Genomic DNA, 27,266 nt, shown 5'->3' with positions numbered 1-27,266 from the left:
GGTTTGATTTGACTGCTGGGAGCTCAAAATAAAACAAAAGTAAATTAAAATAACTCTCACAGGTTTTAGATTCCTTGTTTTCCCATCAAGGATCACTGTGCACACTCCTTACTGGAATAAGTAAGATCTCAAAAATACATGGAAACTCCTGAGTCTCCCTAGGTCTGTGCACTGGATACCAGAGGCTCTGTTGCATATGAAGCTGTCTGTCCCCTTCGGACTCAGGCTATTTAGCTTTCTTTTGTTAGTGAATCACATTTACTACATAAAGGCATGCTTCTTTTAAGCTAGGTGTTAATTGGGAGGAAAGTCGAACGAGCAGAACTGCAGGCTATGACTGTGGTTTGTGTGCATGGTTAAATAGTTGCTGCTTAAAATCTGGAGGGTTTGACGTAAGCAGTTGTCATCAGTTATTTCAGTGAGCAGAGGTTAAGACAAGTTTCTGTGATGTTACACAGCCCTCACCCCAGCAGCCCTTCCTTGACTGCCTCTGACCTTGCTGCCTGCCCATGCCAATTCCCCAGGGTTCCCTGGCTCCTTGGAAAGATCCAGCATTACTCCAGGATCTGCAAATACCTGGGAAGGGCTGCATTTGCTGTCAGAGCAGAAATGAGAACTTGAAAAATTCTTGTTTAAATTCTTAAGACAGAGAGATTTGAAGGTTGTTTTGTAGTGCATTTTTGTTTGCTAAATAGTAGTTTCTTTTATTATCTGGATGATTCATCTCTGCTTATTCATCCTAACTGGCTAACCAGGGGTCAGTAACAATTCTGGTCTGCTTGCCTGTTTTACTGGTAGTGTCAAAACTGCCCATGCTTTGGTGAAGGAAAATGTTGCATGTAATCCAGAATATTCACAGCTTTCTGTGTTTACTGCACACTGCAGGAAGAAAGATACAGATACATCAGCAGAGAGTCTTCACAGCAACTCTCTCCTGAGACCAGGAGTTGCTGTGGCCCGTTAGAAATGCAGAAGAGAGAGATTGGTTTCACATAGCATTTTATCTGGCTGCTTCCTTCTCAGTGTGATCTACACTTGTCATTAGTAGGTCTGGATCCAAGAAATGCAGAAGGCCTTGGCATTACTAGGTCTTAAATGGGACAGGTTGCACAATGAGGTGATGGATAGATGTCCCTTGACAGGAGCAGGGATAAAGCAATGAGGTTCTCAAACTGGCTGTAATTTCATACTGGGCCACTGGCAGATGGAGAGGGCATTAGTTAAGAACTACAAACTCAATTATGCTTGAAAAGATTCCTTTGTAATTAAAATCCTTCTCCAAAAGTTATGGCCTTGTTGAAAGCTTTATATTTTGTGTCTGAGGTAGATAAGATGTCATATCAGTAGGCAGGATGCTTTCATTTGGAGCGCTTTTCCTGTACATAAATCACTTTTACTTCCATATTCTCCAGAAATCAGGAATATAATTATAATTGGCTGCTGAAAGATGATCTGATAAAAAACAAGGGGAAATAAGGCTTGAAAAGTACTGTTTTTCTTGTGTGCAAATAAGATTAATAGAACTGATTGGAGTATAGCTTGTGTCCTGCAAACATTGCCAACTTACTGCCAAGATTTGGTGCATTGCAAGGATTTAATTGCAAAATTGCTTGTGCTTTCAGCTGTAGCATTTCCTTTCTCATCACATGGGAAAAAACATGGGAAAGACAGCTTTAGCTTTTCTCAGTTTACCTTGAAGTGCAACATATGTAAACATGCTTTGCCCCTTTCTCAAGCAGGCATTTGTGTTTAAGCCATTCTTGCTGTTTGGAAGAGGGGGAAATTTTTTATACTGACATCTTATTTTTGAAATGTTTTTCTATACCTGTTGACTGGAAAAGATACACTCAAACAGGACTGGCTTGTTGTTGCATGTGATCCTGGGAGAAAAGATTGTTGCTGTATTGAGAACTGGGTCTTCAGTCGATCTGGTATTTCTACTGTGTCTGAGTTCCATCAGTGTTCTGTTTTTCAGTTTCCATAACTGAGAAGTGGGACTAATGAATTTGTACCTTGTAGAAAAAAATTCTAAGTTGCACAGATGAAAAACAAAGTATAAGTGTGGGAGGTTTGTACATGAAAGATGGAATTGAATACTTAAAAAAGCTTCTGAGCTTGTACTGTAAGCAACTACAAAGGAATATTTGTTCCTCTCTTCAGATACTGTTACTGTCTGTTTATTGGTACTGGACTCCAATGCCCATGTTCTAAAAAAGGCAAACTAAAAAGTTTGTCTTCGGTTTCATCATGAATAAAGACTACTGGCTATGTGGCTCTTTTGGGGTGATACTAAGCAGTTTTGCTTCTTTCCCAGTTCTCTGGATAATACAGTTCTTTGTGTCATACAGAAATAGTACAGTGGCTGGAGAAAGGAACTGGTAGATGTGACCATAGCAGCTTTCAAACTAGGATCCTAGGGTAAAATGAGAGATGCCCTAATGGTTGCACATCTGCTGTCTACATTTTCATATTTGCATGTTTCCAGTTTAACAGGTGCAGAATCTTGCAGATTTCAAAGGCTGGTTTAGCCATTAGTGTTTAAAAGCTAAAGGCAGATGAAGAGGCTAGATTGTCCCTAGTATGCTTTGAGCTGGATACTTTTTCAAATACCAGTGCAGTGCTCAAGTGGCTACTGTCCCTGCTCTCCTTGTGTTGCTGCTCTTTGCAGTTTGACCTTTTAAAGCTGTGTAATGAGCAAACCGAGGCTGGATCTGTGGGATCTCACATGGAGGCACTGGGAACGAGGAGTGGGGACAGCATGTGTTTCTTGCTCTGTTCCAATAAATCACCAACTGACAAACTGCTAATCTGCTGACTTGAAGAATCAATGTTAGACAGAAGCTGCTGAAAGAACACATCTACCCAGTGTAAGAAAAGTTGATTCTTTTTTCTTGCTCTTAAAAACATGAGACTTAAGACCAAGCTGGGTCAGGAGGCTGTTAGTATACTAATGGGCAGTACTTCTCTTTGCCAGACTCTTAACAGACCCCCTTATCTAGTAATCTTAATATCACAACAGAAGTACTGTAAAGTTGCAAATACCCTTGTCATGACACAAACAGCTTACTCTGTAGGAGGAACCAAAGCTCAGAGTACAGAAGGCTTTAGCTCTGAGATCACATATGTGATCACAAAGTTAATGTTTTGTGAATGCCTTATTTTAGCACACTACAGAAAAAGTTATGGATGTGGCTTATTGACAGCATGGGCACTTGTGCTACATATAAACCCAGGTGTACTCAGCTAAACAAATGTGTAGCTTTTGGGGCCCACTTTCAGGTGGAGAGAAATAAGAATCTGGATTTGTCTGGACACTGGTACACCTGAATAATCCTCAGCTAGAGTGTATAAATGGCTACTATATCTCTAAGTAATTTTATTTCTAGATGCTAGCAAATCATGTTTAAACATGGAGCACATGCAACTATTTCTTCTCTGTTCAGAAGTCTTCATTGAAGAACTAAGCCTGTATTTTGGCACAGTAGTTTTGTTTCCATGGAAATGCAGGGATATTTCCAGTGTGGGATTATGAGTCCCAGTGGGCTATATAGAGAGAGGTAAATTGTGAAGGCCACTTGTTAAGCACAAAAAAAGATTCTCTTGAAAACCATAAAAAATTCACACAGAAGAACAGGTGACTTTGTAGTCATCTTTAAAATATTATTTCAGTGCAAAGGAATGTTATGCCAACTATTAAAGTAGACAAACTGAAGTTTTCTTGAAATGCAGAGTCTATCTGAATTGCTTCTCTCAACGTGCAAAATGTGACCTCAGTGTTACCTCAAGCCATGCATTTTTATTCAGCAGAAGAAATCTTTCCAACACGAAGCTCTGTTTTGCCAGCCTCTGAGGCATATCCAAACAGCGCAAATCTTTGTTAGGTTGAAGGCAAACACAGTGCAGCAGCAGGAAGCTAAAAATATCTGAAATTTACCAATGAGAGCACTAATAAGCCTGCTTTGGGAAGAGTTAAAGCTGATGATATTTGACAACACTTTTCTTTTTAAAACAAGTAGAAACACAGCCCTAAAAACAACCTGAAGTGTAGGCTCACAATCAAGCTGAACATAAAATACTGCCAGTTGTTGAAGCAACAACAAATCCTGTCTTTACAGATCCTTTTTGCATGCAGGGTGGGAGAACAGGAGCTGCTACAGTTCCAGGTTAGATGTTTTAGTGCTGAAAGCTTTGCTGTGCACTTGGAGATGTTTACTTGAGCATTAGAGGTAAGGAATTTTCCATCACTTCTGGGCTGCAGAGTGGGTGCACAGTTGACTTATGGGCACTGCTGCCGCTGGGAACTGCATAGCCTTTGTGCTTCTCTGAGGTGTGTGCTGGTTTCCAACTAGAACCCTGTATTTGTCATTGTCAGAAAAGAGTGCCATTGAGCCAATGAAGCTCATATCCAAGAGATTCAACCTGCTGCTGATTAGTGACTCTTGCCTTGCATCCTGTTATTAGATTTACTATCAAAAGCATCTGTGCCCTCAAGAGGCTTAGAGCAAGATCTGGCTCTTCATGCATGGCAGAGCAGCTTCTGTGTTAAGCATATAAAAATACCCTGGGCTTCACCTAGAGGTTTTGTCACAGTGCTGTTTGCTGATCACTACAAATACATAATTTCTAGTGTAACAGAAAAGGTACATTAAATATTGAAGTGTGCTTAACGCTCAGTTTTGTCTTACTGCACAGAGCACATCTGTGTTTGAAAAGGTTTCTTGGGTAAGTGAAAATCATTATCAATATGGCAGTAGTTTCTTCTAATTTCAGATTGAAAAAATTGAGTCAATTCCAATAAATAAAACATACTGCTGCTACCATTTTGTTTGATCCTATGAAAACTCAATTTAAATATAGGCTGAAATACTACAGTTCTGCTTTGCATAATACACTGTATTTGTATTTAAGGTCTAGTGGTTAAAATCAAAACCCAAGAGTCAAGAGGAGTGGGGTCTGTTCCTGGCTTTTTTTCAAGTTGTTTTGACTGTAGACAAATCCTTTATGGTCACAGTTCAGCCAAGTCCATAAGCAAATGACAAGTCAGTGATTCACCAGGTTCCTCATAGAAAGCATAGGAGTTGTCCCATGGGTTTCAGTTTGGATTTCTTATGGTTTCAGTTAGACACCTTTACCACCTGGCGAGTTTGTTTACAGGTCATTAGAGCACAAATATGCACCACTCCGTTGCCCTGGGTGCAGGGAGGCACATAGCAGGCTTGTGCTTACATGGACGGAGAGGAACTGAAACCAGTGCTGTACACAAACAAGGCTTTAAAGAGAAGTGTCTGGTTTTCCCTCCTTTTCAACAAGGATGCTGTGAAGTGAAATGTCTTCAGTGGCCATGACAGAATTTGAGGTAACACTTGGTGGATCTTTGGAAAGAGAAACACAAGGCAAGAGGAACTGGAAGTTTGTGCTTACCCCCACTCCTGGGACTGCCAAGCCAGCTGAATGTGTTTGTATGGAGGCTTCCACAGTACAGATACCTCTGCAGGGTTTCCAGTTCTCATGGAAAACAAAATCTGCCATGTTACCCATGCAAAATGGCAAAACCCTGCCAGACTGTGCAAGCCAGGAGTAAGTTTGGGCATCTGTCAGAGCTGAGCAGTGTCACTCTGCTGTCAAAACTGGGGAGAAACTAACACCCAGGTGTGAAACTTAAACATGACATTTCAGATTCCTTCCTGTGTAAGCAATGAATTATTTTAACATAGAGAGCAGCATAGCTTGAAATGTTACCATTTTCCTTTTTTTATGTTTCAATGACAGAGCCTGACAACACCTCTCTTGGTTAGAAAAGACCCCATAACTCAAAAGCTGAAGTCATTAGTATTCTAAAGCATAAATCCTCACATTTTCTAATTTTATATGAAAACCAGCATTACTTTATAAAAGGCTATAAAGATAATAGGTACCCTGAAACGAGGATCAATATATAGAGGTCAAATAGAATTCTTTACTACCTGGTTGCTTCTGGGGATCCTCAGATCTCTGCTACTACAGCTGAGACAAACTTCTCTTGAGCTGAAGCAGTATGTGGAATACCTGCCCAACACTTATTAGTGTGTTCACTTGGTATTGTTGCTTCAGTGGGGTTTATTGTTTAATTTATTCCAGGACTGGTCACTTACTGTTTCCCTCTGGGTTCTCAGCTGGAGTTGCAGGTTGAGTGATCAGAAGTGCCAGGGAATGAGTATTTGGTGCTTGTGTGAAACAGTCAGCAGCCTGGTTGGTCATGGAGAGCTGTATGTCTCTGACATCCTGGCAGCAGCTGGCACTAAATGCCCAGCTTTGGGGATATGTGTAGAGGAGATGCTGGCAGAATGGAGAGCTCCAAGGATATCTACCAGATTTTGGGACACTAGTCTAGGATCTCATTTGATAGACACTGTTGAGTCAGAACACATAGCTATGTGTACTGTTAGAGGGGTCTGGGTTGTAATAGGGGATCTTGGTGCTCAAGGCTTTAACTAAGCACTTTTTGTCAGTACAACATTGATATAAATGTATTTCTAATACATACTTGCATTATTATTATTATTACTATTATTATTATTTGTGGTGCAATTCAGAATAGGGATCATCATTTAAAATGAACAGCACTTTGATCCCACTCTTTAAATTAGATTTGTGTAATTTCACAAGTGTATTTGTGCAAGCTTAATTATATATGTTTTGCCTGAGACTTACATAAATCTGCACATGAGCAACCCACCTGTCCGTATATGTCCCTAACTGCCTGATTTGCATGCCTTACTCACTGGGGAATAAGCAGCAACTGAAATAACCTGTTTCTCCTGACTTTACTTTCATTTCTTCAAGACTTAACACGGTAATTGGGCTGCATTCCTTGTGCTTCAGAGGAAAGGCTAAACTCCTTGCATTATCTGCCTGCCTTTTGGCTAATCTGTCTCTGTGTGACCTCTGGAGAACTCGGGGAGTGGGTAAAATTTCTGAAGACTGAGTATTTTTGCAACCCTTTGGAGGAGGTCATCACCTCTAGTTTGAGAAATACTGATCTTATCTGAACACCTGGAAGTCAAAAGCCAATTAGTTTCAGCTGCCAGGCAAAGCAGTGTGTGTAGACACAGTTTCAGTTCCCAAGAGACTCTCAGTGGCCAGGGCCAAGGAAGCCCACAGCACAGACAGTGCTCTCAGAACCTCTGTGGGGAAGGAGTTGAGCCAACATGTGCCCAAAGGATCAGAGCAGGTGATGCATCAGCTGCAGAAAGCAGCTGCTCCTGTGAAGTTCCCTGCCAATGCAGAGGTGTTCCTGGGGACACTGTGACCACCTTGCCCTGGGCTGCTCTCCGCTTCCAGCTGGAAAGGAAGGCAGGCAAGGAGTTGGCAGATGGAAGGGATAAAACTCTCTGGAGATGATATAACATCTTAGGAGAGTACAGTGGCAAAAGAGTGACAGATGGGGAAACGCCAAAGGCAGGGATGAATGAGACTTCAGGACATCATTTAGTAGTCCTTGCCGTGTCTGACTCCCCAGAGGAGCTGTTCACCCTGTGGGTTTTTGTTATTGCAGCAACCTCTCGAGCTCAGCTTGCTGGTGATTAGGAGTTGCTTCCTTTAAGCTGCCTCAGTAGTGTGGGAAATCAATGTGTTGTCACTGTTCTCAATTCAAGGCTTTTACCAGCACCAAATTCATAGTGGTCAGAAGAGAAATGGGGAGCCAGAACTGGCCTGCAGGTGTGGCATTTGCGACACTAAATACATCTCAGGAAAGTGGCATAGCTGAATCAGTACAAAAAGGTGTTTAGTATCACCTTAGCTCCTGGTTCTCTCCTATGATCCCTGACTGACTTATAAGAAGCATCGAAAAGCCCTCAAAGAGGCTGTGCTCATTGAAGCACATCTTCAATGAGAAGGTGCTCTGCCTGAATTTGAAATCTTTGTGTGTGTGGAGAAGGAATGGGGAAAGAAAAGGGCAGCCCTCAAAGGGCTTTCTCCTCCCTACAGCTTAAACAGAACCATGACATGCACTACAGCCTTCCCCAGCTATTCATTATGAAGTAAAGCAGTCTTTAAGCACTTATTTTCAGAGAAGCCTTCCTGGAGGTCTGCATACTTCTGTGGGTCCTTTTTTTGCAGCATCATTCTGATTGATTCAGCTTTGTATTTAGTGCAGATTGGATCTCTATAAAGTCATTCCTGATTAATCTGTGCATACCTGTAAGTTGCAGAATAGTTCTCGTCTTCTCATTGTGTGTGCTTGCAAACCAGAGCACTGCAGTTTGATGCAGCACTATGTGCAGGTTTGGTACTGATTTGCCCCACAATGCTTTGCACATAAAAGCCCAAGCATTAGTGTATTAAAGTATACAACTGAATTTAGGTGTGCTGCATCAGACTGACCTGGTGTGCGAGGCTCTTGCTGGGAGTGCCTTCAGGTGTAAGGCAAAATTCTCTTCTCAGATTCCTGGAGTAGCTCCTGACTGTCTCCCGAGGCTCCTGCGCTGACACGTGCAGGCATTTTGTGATATGAAGGAGTGATCTGAAAGGAATGATCTCTCAGCGACTGAGGAATGGACAATAATGGCAAAGCCCCAAAAAGAGCACAAGACCTTTTCTTTGGCCAGTTGCTCTGCATCTGAGAGAAACTCGAAGGGTTTGTGTCACTTGGGCAATTGTGCTTATAGCCTCTGTCTCCTAATTATCACTAAACTGATGCTCTAAGACTGCTTTGTGAACAGGAGGACAGAATTTTGCCTGCAGGATGCACGATTACCAACTGTGCCTCCTCTATAAATCAATAGTAAGTGTATTTGGAATAGCTGCCAGTCCGGCTTCTGAGCTTACCAGAGGACAGAGCTCCAGCAATACCGTCCCACATGGCACAGAGCTGTTGCAGTTTTAAAATCAGTCTGATTTTTTTCTTTAACAGGGGAGCCCAGTGTAACTCCGTCAAGACTGGAGTGACACTCTGAATCTGCATCTGCCTCATGTGAGTTAAAATCCTGGCAGCAGCATTTTGCATAAGCTGGAGCCTCTAGAGATTTTTTTTCTTTTTTTTTTTTTCTTTTTTCTTTTTTTTTTTTTTTTTCTTTTTTTTTTTTCCCTTTTCAGGAAAGCTATAAAATTGGTACTGTATGTGTCTTGGCAGCAAAGGTAAAAAACAACCACAAAAATGCATGAGAATTGCATACCTTACTGCACAACCCCTGCTCATTCTAGATCAGCTTCTCTCCTAGCACATACTGTGTAAAGGACGCCCGCACTCATCACAGACCCGGAGGCTTGCAGCGTTCACTCCTGGGGTATTGCTTTTTACCTTTCAATAGTATAATGTTAAAAGCAATGGCATTAAGGGGAGGCTGTCAAGTGGCTTCTGTTTTTTTTTTAGACCTTTGGTTATTTTCTTTCCACCCTGGTTGCCTAATCCACAAGCACTGGATACTGATTGCCCTGTGCCACTGAAGCATTTGCCTGTGCTAGAACACAGACTGTTAAAATAACACGGTCCTCGGGAGCTGGGGACTTGGCATGGTGGCAGAGACATGGCCAGTAAGAAAGAAAAAGAAATCAGAATCAGTTGTAGCATGTGCTTTGGTTTTACTGTCGTCCTGTGTGTGTTGGGCACGGACGCTATGAAAAAAAAATAGGTTCAGGCTCTGCCTTTTCACCTGTCACAGAGCTCGGGTTGTCTGAAGACTGGGCCCTTCTCAGCTGCAGAAAGAGCTGAGCCTGGGAGACACTGCATGGCAAATAGCTCAATTCATGGCATCACCATGGCACGCAGATTATCTCCAGTTGTGGTCTCAGCAACCAGGTCTGAGGGAGGGGGATGCTACTGGAATATTAAAACTATTTTTTCATCATGCAGCTGCAGAAAAAATATCGATCTGTCATATCTACTCTTTTTTCCCCATGGATGCCTGAAGTAAACAAGAAATGAGAGAGGGTGACCAGCCCTGAATACAATATTTAATTTTTTTCATCTAGTAATTCAGAGAACTGGGGCATCTTCCCCACATACGCTGCTATAGTTGCAGCAGTGTTAGCCTGTTCATACTCAGTCTGAAGGAGGTGTATCATTTGTTTGTCCCAAAGCTGATGTTACCTCAGTAACAGGCATTCTCACAGCTTGTGAGAAATATCAGTGGGTTGTGGTTTGTACCAACTGACGCAGAATGTGCTGTGGTGAAGGGTGCTGTCAAGGTGGGCTCCATGAGCTTTCAGTCTGTTAACAGCTGTGTCTCTAATTAAAGGACAGTTTATCTTGAACAGTAAATATGTGGTAACTGGAGAACATTTATTGTCCCTTTCTGATTTCCAGGAGTCTAGTTTCCTGTGTCTCTGTTTAGTTTGTCTATCAAGGGGGAGGCTCTTATTTTCCAGATATAGTGGAGCAGTAGCAAAATAGGCACTGAGGTGTGAATAACTTAGTTTAGTTTTATTCAAAGAGAAATCAAGGAAGCAAAATCTACTGCTTGAGCGGTACAGGAATAACTAGATCCCCCTGCCCCGCAAAAAAGAAACCCTAACATTCATATTAATCCTGTTGCGGTGCTGCTTCAACAGATAACTGGAATGATGAAGGCTGAGGCTGATACCTGTTCTCAGCCTTTTTCCTGCTGGTACTTCAGCTTGTTTTCTTAGAGAGTTAAAAAGAGGTCTGTAGTGATAAATCTGACAGTGAGATAAATGCAGAAGTAAAGAAATTGATTGAGGGCATTTTGTGAGCAGCTGGCCACATTTTCCACCACACTGTTCTCTGGTGGAGTGTTAACAAGACACCCAGGTTGTTTAATAGAAAGCCCTACCATTTCCCTGGAAAGGTTCTGCTGGAGCTGTTGATGAACTACTACTACGTGTCCAGAGGAGATGCCAACGTGCTCCTTGAGATTCTTTGTGTCTGGGCAGCATCACCGTGGATGGTGAGTTCAGACAGAGCAGGGTATCCTTGGAGAAATGTTTTGTTTGGGAGTAATGTTTTATAGGTAAGTTGGCAACATGATCAAATTCCTAAGAAGCTAATGAGAAGTGCAGTAGCTTCATGGACAGAGTGGGGAACTGGCGACTGCTTCACATAACAGGGAGCTTTGCAGCACTTTCACCTTCTGAGGGTATGTGTATGTTTACTGCTGATTTCCCTGGGAAGTGCCTTTACTGTCTTGCATCAGCAAAATTCCCTTTTCCAGATGATACTCTGGAGTCATTCTTACAATGTTGTTCAGCATTTAGCTGCCTTCTACTCCCTCCAACTCTAGCTCATCCCCCAGAATTGCCTTTTCAGTCACTGCTTTCTCCATTAGATGTAGTTTTTGGTTTCTTCTTCTTATCTGTAGCTCAATCAACCCTACCTTTCCTAAAGGACAGAAAAAACTATGTACATTGCATGTAGTGTCAAGTTGTTGATGTTTGCTGTTGATACAATAATGCTTGAAGATGTTGATAATTCTTTCACTGATTTTAGTTATTTATTTAAGAACACTACAGGCTTGCTTATTGTGTTTTTAATGGTGTTAGTTTAATGGAAGGTGAACTCTTAGGATTCTGGTGCTTTTTAGATTATTAAGAGATATGGGAACCCTTGATCATGGTTATGATGATGTGAGTCTTTTGGCAGTCCCGTTTCTTCTATAATCTTGGCTTTTTAGTAGTTTTGTAGTATTTTTTCTATTTGTTTTCTCCTCTTAGATTGAGCTTCTGTATTCCACAGTGTATATATGGTGGTGGTTATCCGGGCAATATAGACAATATGTATTAATGGATATTTTAAGGCCCACAGATGTGCTACAACTCTCTCAGCAAAGACAGTCTGCCTTCTAATGATCTTACTGTGTAACTTGCACATTTTTGTATTTACTCAGTTACATTTGAATATTTCAAATGTTTGAGACAGCTGGGCCCGTACCCCTCATTGCAGTTAAGGGTTGTATTTGCCCTTGTTACATCTTGGGACCAACAGCAAATGTAAGCACACCACCAGAGAAACACAGTGAACTCCTTCCAAATGTTAATTTAATGGTCTGATTGAGCAGTAACATTTCCAGTACATGGGAAGGTCATTTGCATGAAGAAGACAGGCCTGATGGTAGGAATGACTTGGTTCAAGAAGTCCATTTGTTTTGCATTGAGCTGAGGTGTGTCACAGACGAGCAGCTTCTCTGCAGCATGAGAACAGGAAGCTTGCTTAAGAGAGTAGCATTTTGATGCACAAGGGTAATAGCTAGCAGATTTTTACTGTACCATATGGTATTATTAACAAACAAATCATATATTAACTTGATAGCTCTACCTTCAAGCTAACTTAGTCTGCAGCAAACATAAATTTCCCTGAGATGAAATTTGGAGACAATAGGAAGCTTTGGGATTGTATCCAGAGCAGTAACAGTAGCACAGTAGCGATGAAATTTGGCTTTTCTAACCATGAATATGTGTGTTCCCAAAATTTATTGCTTTCTTCATCAGCTTTGCAGAAACACAGCAAAGCAAAACCTGATCTGAGCAGGTGGAGCAGGCAGCGTTCATGCATCTGCCTCACAGGACTGCAGGGAGAGGAGCTGCAGTTTGAAGCGCATTTTTCCTGATGTAGAGCTGTGATACACTGGTGGATATTTCATGTGGTGCACTCTGCTGCTGAAGTGTGAACTACAGCTCTGCTCGGCTGCAGTCCTGGAGCATGAGCTAATTGCTCATGTTTCTGGGCTGGGGGACCCAAGGCAGCAAAGCACAGCAACGAAGAAGGGAATGTGTGGCGTGGAGGAGGGTGGAGGGTGAACAGGTTCATTACATTTAACTGCCTTCTTGTTTAACTCCCTAGCTGTTTTCAAATTTTCTAACTGAAATCTCATCTTGGTACAGTGTATAAATCCCCTGAATACGAGTCTCTTGGATTTGACCTGACCGTAGAAAGATTAGTTTCCATTGGATACCCTCATGAGCTGCTCAATTTTGTGTATGATCCTGCATTCCCTACCAGGTAAATGACTAACAGATATCAACCCAGCCTGCTTGAGGCCTTGAATATTAGTTCTCTATAGTTCATAAGCAACACGTGAGGGGAGGTTTTCAGAGTTGTGCCTGTGAAGCGTGTGGCTGACCACAGATTATGATCATAGGGAAAGGAGCAGAGTGCTCCAGTATGTGGAGGGTCTTTGCACACATGAATCCATGCCAGCAAAGAAGGAGTGTGTAAGAAAAGAGGCCTGCTGAGAATATGATCCAGAAATAACCTTTCAAAGTAAAGATACAACTGGATTTGGAGTCAAATTCAGATTAAGGAGAGGAACAGCCATTACTGTCCGTGGGGCTGCTAGAATGTCTCAGGACATTTTTATTTAATGATTTTTATTAATAGTGTCCTGGTATGTAAGCCATCCTGAAAATAAAGCTGACAGTAAACAATAAAAAAAACCAATCGATTTCATTAGACGAATAGATGAATCAAATGCCAGAATCAAAATAAATGGTGCAAAGTTAATAAATTCTTACGGTTTGTCTTTTGGCTGCAGAGGTAAAAAGGATATGGCATGTTTTAAACAAGGCTTTTGATCTAACTTTGCACCTTGAAGTTGCTTCCACTTGTGCCTTTGCTGGATTTTGGGTGTTTTGACTCCTTTAAAACTTCTTTACAAAGGACTGAACCAGAGGGGTTTGTCTGCTTGTTGTTGCAGCTTTCTGTCTTGCAGCCTCCTTCTTTCCCTCCTTTCAGCATGTTTTACATGAAGACTTGCTGGGTGCACTTCTGCCTGTAACAAAACAGCAACCCTTCACAAACCTGTGGTGAAGACTCCATTAAATCCACTGCTTTCATCCCAAGGGGGGGACAGAAGGGATGTCTCTGTGGGAAGGCAGCATTCTCCAGATGCAAGCTACTAGATATATGAGACTGAGTTTTACTGGAGTTACATCCGGGAATGTGCTAAGCATTTTGTGCTATCATTACATGTCTCTGTCTATGACAGAGTGATGAAAAAGAGGAGGAAAATTCCTTTAACAAACCTCTTGTAGCCCTGCAGGGCTGTCAGGAAGCCACAAACGTGGGTGTCAAATTTGTGACCCTGTGGAAGAGACCCACATCTTCCCTGGTTCATGCACAGCCAAGCCTCTGCTGGGTTAAATGGTTCTGTTTTCAGGGAGAGCAGATCAGCTGTACCTTTCACCCAGCGATGCAGGGCTCTTGTTGCTCACTGGGTGAAATGAACAGAAGGGAACCCCATCTGCACAGTAACAGCGACTCTGTTCTGATGCCCTATACCAAGTGACCAAGCTGTTCTAGATCTGATTTGAAAAGAACTGCTATTGAAATGGTCACCACTTAACACACTCTCCGTCATATCTCAAATCGCTTTCTTAACAGAGGCTTGGTGTTTGATACCCACTATGGAAACCTGTTGAAAGTCGATGCCTATGGGAACCTCCTAGTGTGTGCACATGGCTTTAATTTCCTCAGAGGGTGAGTACTGACTCATGGCTGTTCTTTTTGACTTAGTATACTTTTTTTTGTGTCACTGATCCTCTGGGCACCCATTGTGTAAGGAGTTATGGGGATGCCACTAACAGCAGAGACTGTATTGGTGTTTCTGCAGCTCCAGGATTGACTGAAGATGCATCAAAGGTCCTGGACACAACAGCCCAGTGTGCTTATAAAGGAAAGGTCCATGCCAGCACAGGCACATCTGTAGTGTGCTGGGAATAGAAGACAGTGTGCTGTGGAAGGGGTCAGTGGGATTATCCAGGGGCTGCTCTTCACCTGTGCTGGCACAGTTAAGTGTCAGCAGCTTGCCAGTTAAGACAAAGTTGTTGTGTGAGGGCTGTGGGGAGCAGAGGGACACATGTCCCATGAGGCTGTTAGCTCCGCAGCCATTGCTAAGAAAATTTGAGGGCCCGTGCTGTCTTGAGGAAGGAACAAATTTGCTCCACCCTATTGTGCTTCTGACCTTTGAGGGTACCGGAAGTGAGGCATCGCATGCCATTTCCTTCAGCCTTCCTTGGCTGCTCACATTCACTTTGCCCCAGAGAATGTGCTTTAGGAAGCAGAGGGGATGACAGTGTTATGTGCCTGATGTGCCCCAGCAAATCCCTTTTATCCCTGCTGAGAGGGTAGATGGATGAAAAGCAGGCAAGCATGGGCCAGCTCTGGGTATCCAAGGTGACAAGCCTTGTCCTTGCAGGGCTGTAGGTCCTTGTATCAGGAAGTCAAAATTTAGAAAAAGCCCTTATATATACACTCAAGTTTCTCTTCTAGTGAGGTGGTCTTCAGAAGCTCCAAAAATGAAGGAAACCAGAATAATTAAACCACTTTAGTCATCGCCACCCTACTGATTAACTTGCCGCAGGCAAGTCTCTTGCAGCACAGCCCTGCACTCCCCTGCTGCAAGCTGCTCAGGGGAGTAAAGCAACACATGGAAAGTGGGGAAAAGTTTAAGATAAGCAAACAATGATAGTGCAGATGATTTAAGGCATCCTCACAGCCAGTAGCATGGGGCTTAAGGTCGAGGTGTGGACTCTTGACCCCACTGTTTCCCTGTGTGGGCTCTGCTCGAGTTTGCTGACTCAGTGATGAGGGTTTTGTGCTGGTTTTCCCAGGGCCAGCATGGCGAAGGGAGCACTGCTGGGTGCATGTGAGAAAGCTCGGTGTTGATTAAAGCACAACAGACTCTAGTTAATGGACCCTGCTACAACTGTATTTTGCAGGTCAGCACATTGAATCCTCTCTGTGATTTCATTCTTTTCTACTTTATCTATTCTCAGGCCTGAAACACGGGAACAGTATCCAAATAAATTTATCCAGAGGGATGACACAGATAGGTTTTACATTCTGAACACATTATTCAATCTACCAGGTGAGTCTAACATGATCTAACATGTGCCTTTGAAGCCAATAAAGCTTTGTTAATGTCATATTCTACTTACCTGTTTGTTGGTTTGTTTTTTTTTTTTTTTCCTACACTGACTTTCTTCTTCTGGGCACAGTGCCTGAAGTTAGCTGGCCGTATGGTGTTACTCTTGTTTCAAAATCTTGCTTTGTTTCTTTGCAGAGACCTACCTATTGGCTTGCCTAGTGGATTTCTTTACTAACTGTGACCGGTACACTAGGTACGTATTCCTTCCCCTTTGTGGTGCTGATGGTATAATTGTATCATTGTTATAAAAAGAAATACATCACAGATGCATTTCATCAGTATTCTTAATATCAATGGAGGCCTCTCAAGTGGTTTTGGTGGGGAAGAGCTCAGTCCGATTCTTATAAAAGTGTTATTCTTTTGACATTAAGAGAATTCAGTGGTGATGAGATAACTGGCAAGGGTTTCCTTCACAGGGTATATGAGTATCACCATACTGACTGACACTGGTGTTTGAGCCAGTCTCTAAGACCACAGGCTTTATTAAATAAATTGCAGGCACCATGCAGCTTGTTTTGAGCCCATGTCCACTGGACCCATGCTTGAAAGGCTAAATTTCCTCAGCCAGTTACCACAAGTCCCTCATGTCTTAATCGAGGACTTTGTTCACTTAAAGATGAAATGTTCAGGCACAGTGTGGTGTTAAAGGCTGTTTGTGCAGCATGAGTATTTACCTAGCTTTCAAATAGGTATAAGCATAAAAAAAAGCCATGGTTTTAGCTAGCAAATGTGAGTGCTGCTGTGCTGCTGACTCATGTGATGGGTTGTCTTTGCGTATTATGTGAGCGGAAGGCAAAGCTTTAATGGGATTTTATCTGGGAGAAGAACTGTTTGTGCTGACAGTCCATCAGGTGAAGTATCCTTTCTCAGGGCAGGTGTGATGATTGCTGTCATAACAAATACAGCTCTTTTTAATCCTCCTTGATTTCTTCTCATCGGTGTCTCAAAGATGCCTACACAGTATCTTGTAGAGGAAATTTCCCATGTTAACTCTTAATTGTTCAACACAAAAGTAATTCCTTCTTTCAGGAGCAAGTCTTACATTTAGTTAATTTTCATGGTACGTCCTTTTTTAGTGTTTGAAAGAGGGAGAAAGAGCAGCACTCTGCTTACTTTCTCTGTAGCATTGATCTTTTGTAAAATGCTGCAAACTGTCCCAGTCTTTTTTTCCTTCTTATAATGCTGTGGGGAAGAAATGAGAGTTGCAGTCACTGAAAGCTGTAGTACTACTGTGGAGATGCAGGCCTGGAGGTAGGAATTTGCATCCTAAAATTTTAAACAAATGTTATTGGGCAGCATGCAGACCCTGTTAAACTCTGTAGCCTTCTTTTAAGTCTGGGCTGCAGTAAAGTAGTAAACAAGAAACTGTTTTGGTAAGATGAAAACACAAGCTCTGAACAGCATTTTGAACTGTCTCTCTCCTTGACAAGTTTCTTACTAGCTGTGATTGGCTGCTACAGTCTCTTTTCTTTCTCCTCACAGCTGTGAAACGGGGTTTAAAGATGGAGATCTATTCATGTCCTTCAGAAGTATGTTCCAGGATGTCAGAGATGCTGTTGACTGGGTTCATTACAAGGTGATTGCAAGAACTCCCTGGGACCTCTGTAGTTGTAATTGACTTAGAGGGACTGGTTTGTAACTCATGACTTAGGATGTGCTATTCCACTTTTGGGCAAGAGCCCTGCTTTGCCGCCTAGTGAGCAAATAATATATTGCAATTGTATATGAGGAATTCAAGATCTTGACTGCCCTGCTAGTACCAAGGAATATCTGTCTTTGCTTCCTGTTCCTTTTTATGGTGCCCAAATTCCATTTCTGTACTGTAATTCATGGGTTTTAGAAAGTGGTGCCGTGAGGGTATTTGCACTTACTGTCCACAATTTTACATTGTCTTAATTATTAAAACAGAAAATTACTATAAATGGTTTACATTGGTACTATCTTAAGTTGTCTGAAATGTACCTGCATTAAACAGAGACATACATCAGCTCTTCTCTATTTAGAAAGGAGAGGCATTTCATATCTTTCACACATGTGCACAAACTTATAATATAATTTTGTGAGCATTAATAACTGGTTAAAGACGTGATTTTCTTGTTCCTCCTCATTAGAAGTCTGTTGGGGTGGGATGGAGAACCATAACAGGAGAACTCTGCTCCCGGTTGTCCTTTTAGCCATGCAGAAGTCAGGAATCTATTTTTCTTTCCTTATGCAGTGTTATGTGGTACATGTTGGAGTTGACCTTTGAGTAAAGCATTATGGTCAGTGTTGGAGACAAGTCGTTGACTGTCTTGTTTGGTATGGCAAATCTATTTTTTGTTTGTTTCTATTGTATTCCCTTCTGAAAGGGTTAAAATGCTGTTGAAGTGGATTATTTACCATGGTGAGGGAATCGATGGATCACAGAGTTTGTGATGGTCCCTGCTACTCAAAGCCTCTCATCTCTAGAGTCACTGGTTCAGATTCGCCCTGGTTTGTACTTTCACAGCATTTTAAAGTGTGAAAGTTGGCATTACTTTGATGTTTCTTACATCATAAGTTTCTGTTATCTCACTGGCTTCTGTTGTTTCTATTTCAGGGATCGCTCAAGGAAAAGACCCTTGAGAACCTTGAAAAGTATGTGGTGAAAGATGTAAGTGTGAATTTCTTTTACTTGTGCAGTATGACATTCTGTACTGAGTAAGCAGGCAAGAAATAAACATGCTGATTGCTTTACTAAATCACAAAACAGATAACACTGTGATTTCTGTTATAATAACCATTATTCTGAGCCAGTGATCCACATGATGTTGTATTCCTGTGCACATTTTTTACCTAAAATATAAAAGACAGAGGAAATGTTATCATGGGGCCCAGGTGAATATGCTGGCAAGGCTCATGTTGTTTCTTTCAGTGGTAAAAAAAAATGTGTTCCCTGCCCACATTTTCTCCATCCCAGCAGACTTCTTTTTAAAAAGCAATAGATGAGAATCTTTTTAGGCAGAAGTATTCCTTAGCCATCCAAGAAGAAGGTTACTTGTGTTAGGAGGGACTGAGAGAAAGGTACTGCAAGAATCACCAGTGTTTGGTCTCTTGATAGCCCCAGAGTATGTGTTTAGCCCATCTAATTGAGCAAGTTGCAGTGGTTCCCTTACTTTTGCTCTCTTTGCAGTGTACAAGGCCCCCTCTGAACCACTTAGGGTATAATCATTGTTTAGATGAGCTCTGTGGCAGAGTACCACTTTAAAGCAGTTAACCTTGTTTCTAGTTGCATGCCTGCAAAATTGTTGGGAAACTGTTCTGTGAGGTAATCAGCTACTCTGGCAATGGACTGAGATTTATGATTCAATAAAAATAGCCCCAGGAATAAATTTCTCCCTAATTTGAGGTTGGAATTATAATGCACTCCTACTTGTGGCTCATGTGAGCTCAGATTTCACCTGCCTCCGGGCCCATTCCAGGAATGGACTTGGAGCTGGAGGAGCTGCTGCTGGCACAGCATGCCTGGCACAGAGCAGATCAGTGGGAGCACCACGGAGTGCCTGGCACTGTGGTTGGCAAAGGTATAGCAGCCTTGCTGAAGCCTTCCCCCTCATTTCCCTCCCCTGTGCTGTGCTCTGGAGGGATGTTATGTGGATGGACCAGCAGCTTTCCTGGCTCTGGCCACTGCCAAAACATGTGAGTTTGCTTGCTTGGTGGTTTGATTTGCTTTGTTGTGTCTGGTGGGATCGTAGAGTATTTTGCTCATGATGGATCTCTGTAACTTCTGAATGTCCTTTGGCTTTCAGGGGAAGCTGCCACTGCTGCTCAGCCGCATGAATGAAGTTGGAAAGGTGTTTCTTGTCACCAACAGCGACTATAAATACACAGATGTAAGTGCTGCCTGAATTATTGTGTTGGTACATAATGGAATAAGCAAAAGCCAGCATGCCTTTGTATGGGCTGTGGTAGAACATCTGGTGGAGAATCGAGTGTTATCTAGGTTTGGTGTAGGCTGGTTTCATGGTGAATGTAGATGATGTCCTTAGTCATCTTTTGTAGTCCTGGTTCTGCTACTGACCTGGCTTAAGTCCCTCTGTGCCTCTCTCAGTTCATCAGCAATTAAAAGACTGCAAGAGAAAGTGATACTAATTTTAGATTTCAGCATCCTTTAAAATGCAAAACTTCCATTTCAAGTGCCATGGTTCGAGGTCACAAAAGCCATGGTCCTGGAGAAGTCTAAGAGGCAGAAAGGGCTCTCTGCTCTGTTGTAGGAATAAACATGCTTCCTTCAACTGCAGGTTGCAACATGGCTACTCCAAAGATTTATATGCCAGTTTAAAGCACTGCAAGATATATCTGAAGCAATGTGTAGATATAACCAAATATGGTTTTGATTATAAAAGTTACTGGTTTAATTCCTGTTTTTTAAATTCCAGTCTTTGATTTTGTCTCCAAATCTTAAGTTGACTTTCATGTAAATCTTGAAAAGTATGCTTTTATGACTACACAAATGTATGTTTAAAAGTGCATCTTTGAATACTTTCTTTCTATCTTTCAGAAAATTATGACTTACTTGTTCGACTTTCCACATGGACCAAAGGTATGCGATTTCTAGACTGCAGTTCCAATAGCAACTGATGTGCCTAATGATCTGTGTAGCTGGAAAGCATTTTAATCCTGCTTCATCGGCTGCATGGGATTAGTTGCTTTAATCTGGTTAAAATACACTTGCTGTTTAGTGTCCCATTTGAATGGGATCAAAGCAAATACAATATAACAAAGATAAAAGGGGCATCATCTGGTCTCAAACAATAATCTGTGTTAATGATAACATTATTTTAGTGATAAGCCATTGTAACTGTGGCATTTTGAAGTGAATTATCTCAGAAATTTTGAATAATGTTTTAGATGTTGCTAAAATAAAGCACTGATGGAGAGGAAAGAGTTCTATAAAAGAGCAGAAACATTTATGGCTGATTGTGCCTTCACAATAGTAAGTCCATAAGTTTTAATCAGTTTTTTTCTGAGGTTGAGACTCAGCCCTGAAACTTTGGGAGAGATGTTTATGAGCTGCATTTATACTGCTCTCAGTCTCTCCCAGTGGGAGGCTATCGCATGCTCAGAAGATGTTTTCACACTGTGCTCTAAAGGCAGAAGGCAGCCAAAGGAGACATTTTCAGAACATGGAAAATCACCACAACTAATCGCTCAAAAATCTCCTTGCTGTGGTCTTGATCTCAGAAAGAGTGGAAGCATGGAGCAGAAAGGTCTCATGAATGCCCAGCTTCCTTCAGGCAGGGCTGTGACTGGAACCTATGCTCTGTGGCATAGAGTCCAGACATCTTCCCACTCCTGACAGATGTACCAACGTGGCCTTGCAAAGCTGCAGCCACAAAGTGTCATGTGTCTGGATCTGTGCAGGATGTTGCCTTCAGAAACAGTGGCAGTGGTGTCATTTATAGCACCTCTTCATACCATGGCTGTGCTGTGACATGGATATTCAGTGCAAGTCTTCTGCCTCACACATCCTCAGTCCTTACTGCCTGTCTGGGTTGGGATGGGAGTGCTTGAGGAGGTGGTGCTGGCAGCCCAGCATTGTACCACAAGAGGTGTGAACTGGGGGCTTTTGATGGCCTAACAATGTCATAGGTTATGTCTATGGACAATGGCACGCTGGTTACTCTCCCTGCTGTTGATTGTGTTGTGCCTGATTCAAGGCTTTGCTTTTGCCTTTGCAGCCTGGGAGTGCCCACCGACCGTGGCAGTCCTACTTTGACCTGATTCTGGTGGATGCACGAAAACCCCTCTTCTTTGGGGAGGGCACTGTGTTGCGGCAGGTGGACACGGTGAGTGGCACGTGGAGGTTACCTCTACAGCTGGAAAGGCTGGTGCACTGCCTGTGTGGTGTCTCAGTGGCACAGCCACCACGGTGTTCAGATAGAACTGCCCTGAAGATGGTGGTGGGCTGGCTTCTCCTCTGAGTAATTTCTGAGCAGCCCTGTCACCTGGGGCACAGCAGAGCTCAAGGCTTTGCTGTCTTCTGTAACCTACCACAGGTGGCAATAAGAAGAGAATGTGGAAAGCCACCTCTAGGCTGCCTGGGAGTGAGAGAGCAGCAAAGAGTAAAGTATCAATAGGACAGAGAAGATCCAGACCATCAGCTGGTCTGTACTAATGCAATGTGTCTGTCCTTCTTCAGGTGACTGGGAAACTGAAGATTGGTACCTACACTGGCCCGCTGCAGCATGGCATTGTGTACTCAGGAGGTGAGGGAAGACCCTTCTTGTCCTGTGGAGTGGCTCTGATGTGACCTCGTGGTCTTCAGCCATTCCAGCTGTGAGAGGACTCGTGCCAGGTGCAAGACAATGTTGGGTTTCCCAAAGCACATTTTACTGTGCCCTCTACACACTGCACCAGCAGCTCCCCATCATCGTTGCTGCTGATTTGGGATTGAAGGGAAAAAGTCTACCTGTTTCTCCTCAAACACCCCTTTACTTTTTCTCCTGGAAGGGTCTGGGAACTGCAACTGCTGGGCTTGTGGTGGAGAGGGAGCCGCAACTGACCCAGTGCTACATTCCCAGCTGTACTTATGCTACTGGCACCAGTGTGACCACACTTGGAGGGTCCCCTGAACTAGGGAAGGGCAGCAGGTGGATAAACAGGGCTCTCTGATGCCCAGGGCTCCATTACTCACATGAGGTGGAAGGCAGCATGGTCTGTCTGCTGCTGCCATTCGTGTGGGAGAGTGCATGGGCATAGCAGCCTCTGTGTGAATCTTCAGGTGGGTGGGCAGTACCCTGTGCTTCCATGGCGAAGCAGGGGTTCTATGTTAAGTAGTGGAAGTTTATGGGATGAAAATGCACCTTCTCTGCCCCTAACCCTGCTCCTCTGAAATACTCCACACATTTCCTTTTGACTCCCTGTTCTGAGCCCTGTCATTCTTCTCTTAGGCTCTTCGGACACAGTCTGTGACCTGCTGGGGGCCAAAGGAAAGGATATCCTGTACATTGGAGACCATATATTTGGAGACATCCTCAAATCCAAGAAACGCCAGGGCTGGAGGACCTTCCTTGTGATCCCTGAGCTGGCACAGGAGCTGCATGTCTGGACAGACAAAAGCGGTCAGCAGCCGGGCAAACCCCAAGCCAGGCTTTGCTCTTGCTTGTCTGGTGCTGTACCCCTGAGATCAGCTGGGCATAGGGGTGCAGGGGAGAGATCACCCTGGCTTGCTGCTTCTCCTTTCAGCCCTTTTTCCTTTGGCCTGGGTGTTGGTGGCAGGAGCTGGAACAGTTCTCCAGAGCTGGCTACAGGGTCCCACGCCTTTCCTTGTGCTCTTTCCCAGGCTGCTTGTGTGAGATCAACCAAGCACTGACTGGGCCAGGGGAGAAGCTGCAGCTGGGTGGGGTCGAATTGTTCCTCCATAACCCTGCCCCAAAACTTCCTCTGCCATGGAGCTGTGGCTTCTCTGGTAAGACAGCTGGGGGTTTATTCCCCCTGTAATGCCTGAGCCATGACTGCTCTCCCATCTGCCAGGAGTCCCTGCTTACCTGCTGCTTTCTCGTCTTCCCGCTCACTCTGCTACCCTGCTGCCAAAGTGCTATGTGTTTCCCATCTTATAGCACTACTGCTTTTCTCCCAGGTTTGCCCTTTGCTCTGTTAATAGATTTGGGATTTATGCAAGTTGCTTCATGGCTGGTTGGAAGGTTTTGGTGGGAGCTGTGAAGGTTCATCCTCAAAAACAAAAGGGGCAACCAGAAACGAAGCCCAAAGTTGTGCCAGTGGCACAGAACATGATTGAACCTTCCCCCCTGCACAGGGGCCAGGAGATGCCATGCTCCTTGACGGAGTGCCACTGCCATGCAAGTTTGCTTTCAGCAAACTTTCAGATGGTGGCTTCTCATTCAGCCCTCTTTATTTCAATAATTTAAACTTACCTTTTTTCCCCCTTTCTTTTTTTTTTTTAATTTCCAGCCCTTTTTGAAGAGCTACAGAGTCTGGACATTTTCTTGGCCGAGCTATACAAGTGAGTGTTCAAACAGTGACAACTTTGCTGATGCTTCTCCCAGCCTAGAGACAGCTAACAAGCAGCTCTGATGAAACCCTGGGGTTGGGTTTGCAGCACTGCTGCTGGAGCTTTGACTCAGGCCTGGGTTCTGCCCACAAGCCCAACCTTCCCCTCCAGACCATCCTCTCTCCCCTGAGCCCTCATCCCACAGCACCTGGTTCTGAAAGGCTTTTCACACCATGTATTTACCTTCTCGCCTGTAAATAGGCATCTGGACAGTAGCAGCAATGAGCGCCCTGACATCAGCTCCATCCAGAGACGCATTAAGGTACCAACCATTAAAATTCCTTTTTATCCTTTTGGATCGCAAAGGGCTTGACAACCCATCTGCACTGCTGAGCCCTGAAATGCTTTGCTCTGCCTTTGGGTGGGCACAGCAGGCTTGTCAAAGCCGTTCTGTCTTTGTGGACACAAGCAGAGGAGCTTTGTCAGCTCACTGGTGTCACTGGCACTCTTGAGAGGCAGGCTGGTTTGGAATAGGGTCTCCCTTCTCATGCACTCAGCAGCACTAACTGATGGTGCTCACTGCTGCAGAATGGGGTGCTGGCACACCTGAGCTTGGAGAGGCGTTAGCTTTGAGGTGCCAGCCTGGGGCAGGTGCTGGCACTGAGCCCACTGCTGCCTTCCCCTCTGCTAGCTGGGACTCGACTGTGCTCTGATGCTGTGAGATTTGAGCACAGAAAGCCTTGCTGGAGACCCCCACAGATCTCATGTAGCCCCCCATCCTTCAGTGTACTCTACTTCATTGTTGTGGCTCCACACTGGTGCCTGGCTGGGCCAGGATCTAACCTACTTTTTGCTTGTAGAAAGTGACCCATGACATGGACATGTGCTATGGGATGATGGGGAGCCTCTTCCGCAGCGGCTCCCGGCAGACCCTGTTTGCCAGCCAGGTGATGCGCTATGCTGATCTCTATGCAGCTTCCTTCATCAACCTCCTCTACTACCCCTTCAGCTACCTCTTCAGAGCTGCCCATGTCCTGGTGAGTTGCAGACCCTGGGGAGGTGGGCAGTGGTCCCAATGGTGTCTGCACTTGTGTTCATTAACACTTCCACAAGCTGCAGGCGCTGGGAACCATCACCTTGGAGGGCTTGGGTGGCATTTGGTGCAACATAGGCCAAAGGGTCACGTTTTGGGGTGTGCTCTCCATCTGTCTCAGAGAGATACCCTGAGGCTGGGGCAACCTTTGCCATCTCCACTCTCTTTTCCTTGTGTAGATGCCACACGAGTCCACAGTAGAGCACACACACGTCGACATCAATGAGAAGGAGTCGCCGATGGCCACACGCAATCGCACCTCAGTGGATTTTAAAGATTCCGACTACAAGCGGCATCAACTGACCCGCTCCATCAGTGAGATCAAACCACCCAACCTCTTCCCCCAGGCACCTCAGGAAATCACACATTGCCATGATGAAGATGATGATGAGGAAGAAGAAGAGGAGGAAGAAGAGGAGGAAGAGGAGTAAGAAGGAAAAAGCAAAGTGTCTCTGAAGACAAAACGTGACTCTAGCAGTGATCAGGAGCAGATTCCTTTGTTGGGGCCCTTGGGATGATGGGTTGGGGGGGTGTGATTCTTGCGAAGGCACATTTTGAAAGTGTCTGGAAACTTTTAACAAATCAACACTAATTATGAGGAGACCCTTGTTTTCAGTTTTGCAGACGGTTCAAAAAGCTGACGGATTCTGCCTGGGTAGTGCATTCGGATTCGACTGCCTGCCTGTGTTGTCATGCTGCTTCCATGACACTGAGGGATGCTGCACGTTTCTCCCATTCCTGTTACTTGTTTCATTCGATTTTCATTGGATCGGTGTCCTGTGAACGGTTTTTGCCATTTGTTACATTCACTGTGGAGAAGGAAGGAATGTGCTGGGCCCTGCAGGAGACAAAATGATCCAAATCCTCCTGCCCATTGGGTTGCTGCCCTTAACCCTCTGCTTCTGGGTTACAACACACACACCACCCCCACACACCCACCCCCGTGTTAGCCAGGATGTTGCTGTGGTTTCCAGCACTCAGTTTACCTTCTGCTGGGTGTGAGTTTCTCTATGGTCTGATTCCTTTGGCCGTTTGAGATGGCAGTGGGATTCCAGCTCTTGCATATCTGCAGCTGTGCACGTTTTGGCCTGTAGATGCTTGTTATCCTCTCCTGGTGTTTCAAAACTCTCTTTCATCATTGGCATGTGGTGCATGATTTCCAATGCATTTCTCAAACAGTTGAGCCGCACACTATGTTCCCAACTCCTGTAGTTTCAGGACTAAATATTAACCCAGGAGCTTGAAGCTACTGCTTTAGCATTGAATTAGCTGGTTTGTTTTCCTGCTGCCTGTTACTGACCTTTCTGTCTGCTCAGCTTTAACAAAGTGAAGCATCCCAAAGACAAACCCAGCCACCGCTTGGACTGAAAGGGGCTGTTATTCCAGAGTGCTGTGGGCCACAAATCTCTGCCCTAAACTGGGAAACTGCAGGTGCCCTGGGGCCAGCCCCAAGGTGAGAGCCAGGAAGCTCCAGTCTGGCTGGCAGCTGGCCTTGTCTTTGGCCTGGCATGGAGCAAGCAGAGCCTCCTCACAGGTTGTGGTGGGCAAGGCTGTGTCCCCCCCAGCCATGGTGGGTGATAGCTGCCGGCTGCCAGGCAGGGGCTCGGGGTGCCTGCAGGCCCTGGCAAGCAATCCTTGTGCGTGAAAGCCAGCCCAGGGAAGGCATGGGGCTGGCAAGCAGCTGGCAGCAGTGCCCTGCAGTTTTCTTCCGTGTCATGGGTGCAGCCTCCCTTACTCCAGCCTGTGCCGTTCGCTGTGAAGGGATTACAATGAGGGCCCTCTTGTAATGAATTTGACTTGTTTCAGTACCATAAACTCATTTAATCTTTATTTTTTTTTCCATTCTAAAGTACCTTAGGAGAAAATTTTAAAAAAAATGAAAAAAAAAAGAATAAAATACACAACCAACATCTGAGCAGGGAACATTGCTGCTGCTGTAGTGGCAGTTGTTCAGTCAATAAATGATGATGTTTCTAAGAAATGCCTGGCACTTTGTGGTGTGTCAGTGAGATGATGAGGGCTGTGCTGGAGGTGGCAGGAAGTACTGGGACTGTTCTGTGGGGGTACCAGTGGGACAGGTGTCTGCACATCTCTGGGAACTGGTTGTGTGAACCATTGCTGAGCAGTGGCTGTGGATCTGGCTGTAAGGGCTTGTTTGGTCTCTAGGGAGTGACGTGGGAGCACAAGGCTTTTGTTGTCCTCATCAGCTTCAGCCGTGAGGCACAGGGAGATGGAGAAACATTTTGGCCTGGATTCAGGGAGGAGTGACATCCTGCCACTGCCTCCAACGTGATGCCTTTCCAGGGCTCTTTCCCACAGCCCAGGGGCTGCTCCCCACCAT

General features: G+C 44.2%; 1 protein-coding gene across 7 annotated transcripts in view; it reads left to right on the top strand.

Annotated features, from left to right (window-relative positions):
- Positions 1–26,906, top strand: part of NT5C2 (5'-nucleotidase, cytosolic II) — a 62,784-nt gene extending 35,878 nt beyond the window's left edge. For 5 of the 7 annotated variants that reach the window (XM_030452900.1, XM_030452897.1, XM_030452896.1 and 2 more), the window contains 15 exons: positions 12,817–12,934; positions 14,315–14,410; positions 15,709–15,800; positions 15,996–16,053; positions 17,343–17,436; positions 18,439–18,492; positions 19,628–19,711; positions 20,380–20,421; positions 21,560–21,667; positions 22,021–22,087; positions 22,772–22,942; positions 23,793–23,844; positions 24,094–24,154; positions 24,693–24,869; positions 25,105–26,906. In XM_030452900.1, coding sequence (XP_030308760.1) covers positions 12,817–12,934; positions 14,315–14,410; positions 15,709–15,800; positions 15,996–16,053; positions 17,343–17,436; positions 18,439–18,492; positions 19,628–19,711; positions 20,380–20,421; positions 21,560–21,667; positions 22,021–22,087; positions 22,772–22,942; positions 23,793–23,844; positions 24,094–24,154; positions 24,693–24,869; positions 25,105–25,356 — 1,526 coding nt within the window. In that variant the 3' untranslated portion in view covers positions 25,357–26,906. Of the gene's footprint in view, positions 1–12,816; positions 12,935–14,314; positions 14,411–15,708; positions 15,801–15,995; positions 16,054–17,342; positions 17,437–17,992; positions 18,333–18,438; positions 18,493–19,627; positions 19,712–20,379; positions 20,422–21,559; positions 21,668–22,020; positions 22,088–22,771; positions 22,943–23,163; positions 23,757–23,792; positions 23,845–24,093; positions 24,155–24,692; positions 24,870–25,104 lie in introns of those variants that run through there. The other 2 variants (XM_030452899.1, XM_030452901.1) reach the window with 2 other exon arrangements.
- Positions 26,907–27,266: the final 360 nt, after the last annotated feature.

Source organism: Calypte anna, chromosome 6, assembly GCF_003957555.1.
Source record: "Calypte anna isolate BGI_N300 chromosome 6, bCalAnn1_v1.p, whole genome shotgun sequence".
Taxonomy (NCBI): Eukaryota; Metazoa; Chordata; class Aves; order Apodiformes; family Trochilidae; genus Calypte; species Calypte anna.
Note: the sequence above shows the minus strand (reverse complement) of the source record. Positions and strands in the feature narration are given on the sequence as shown.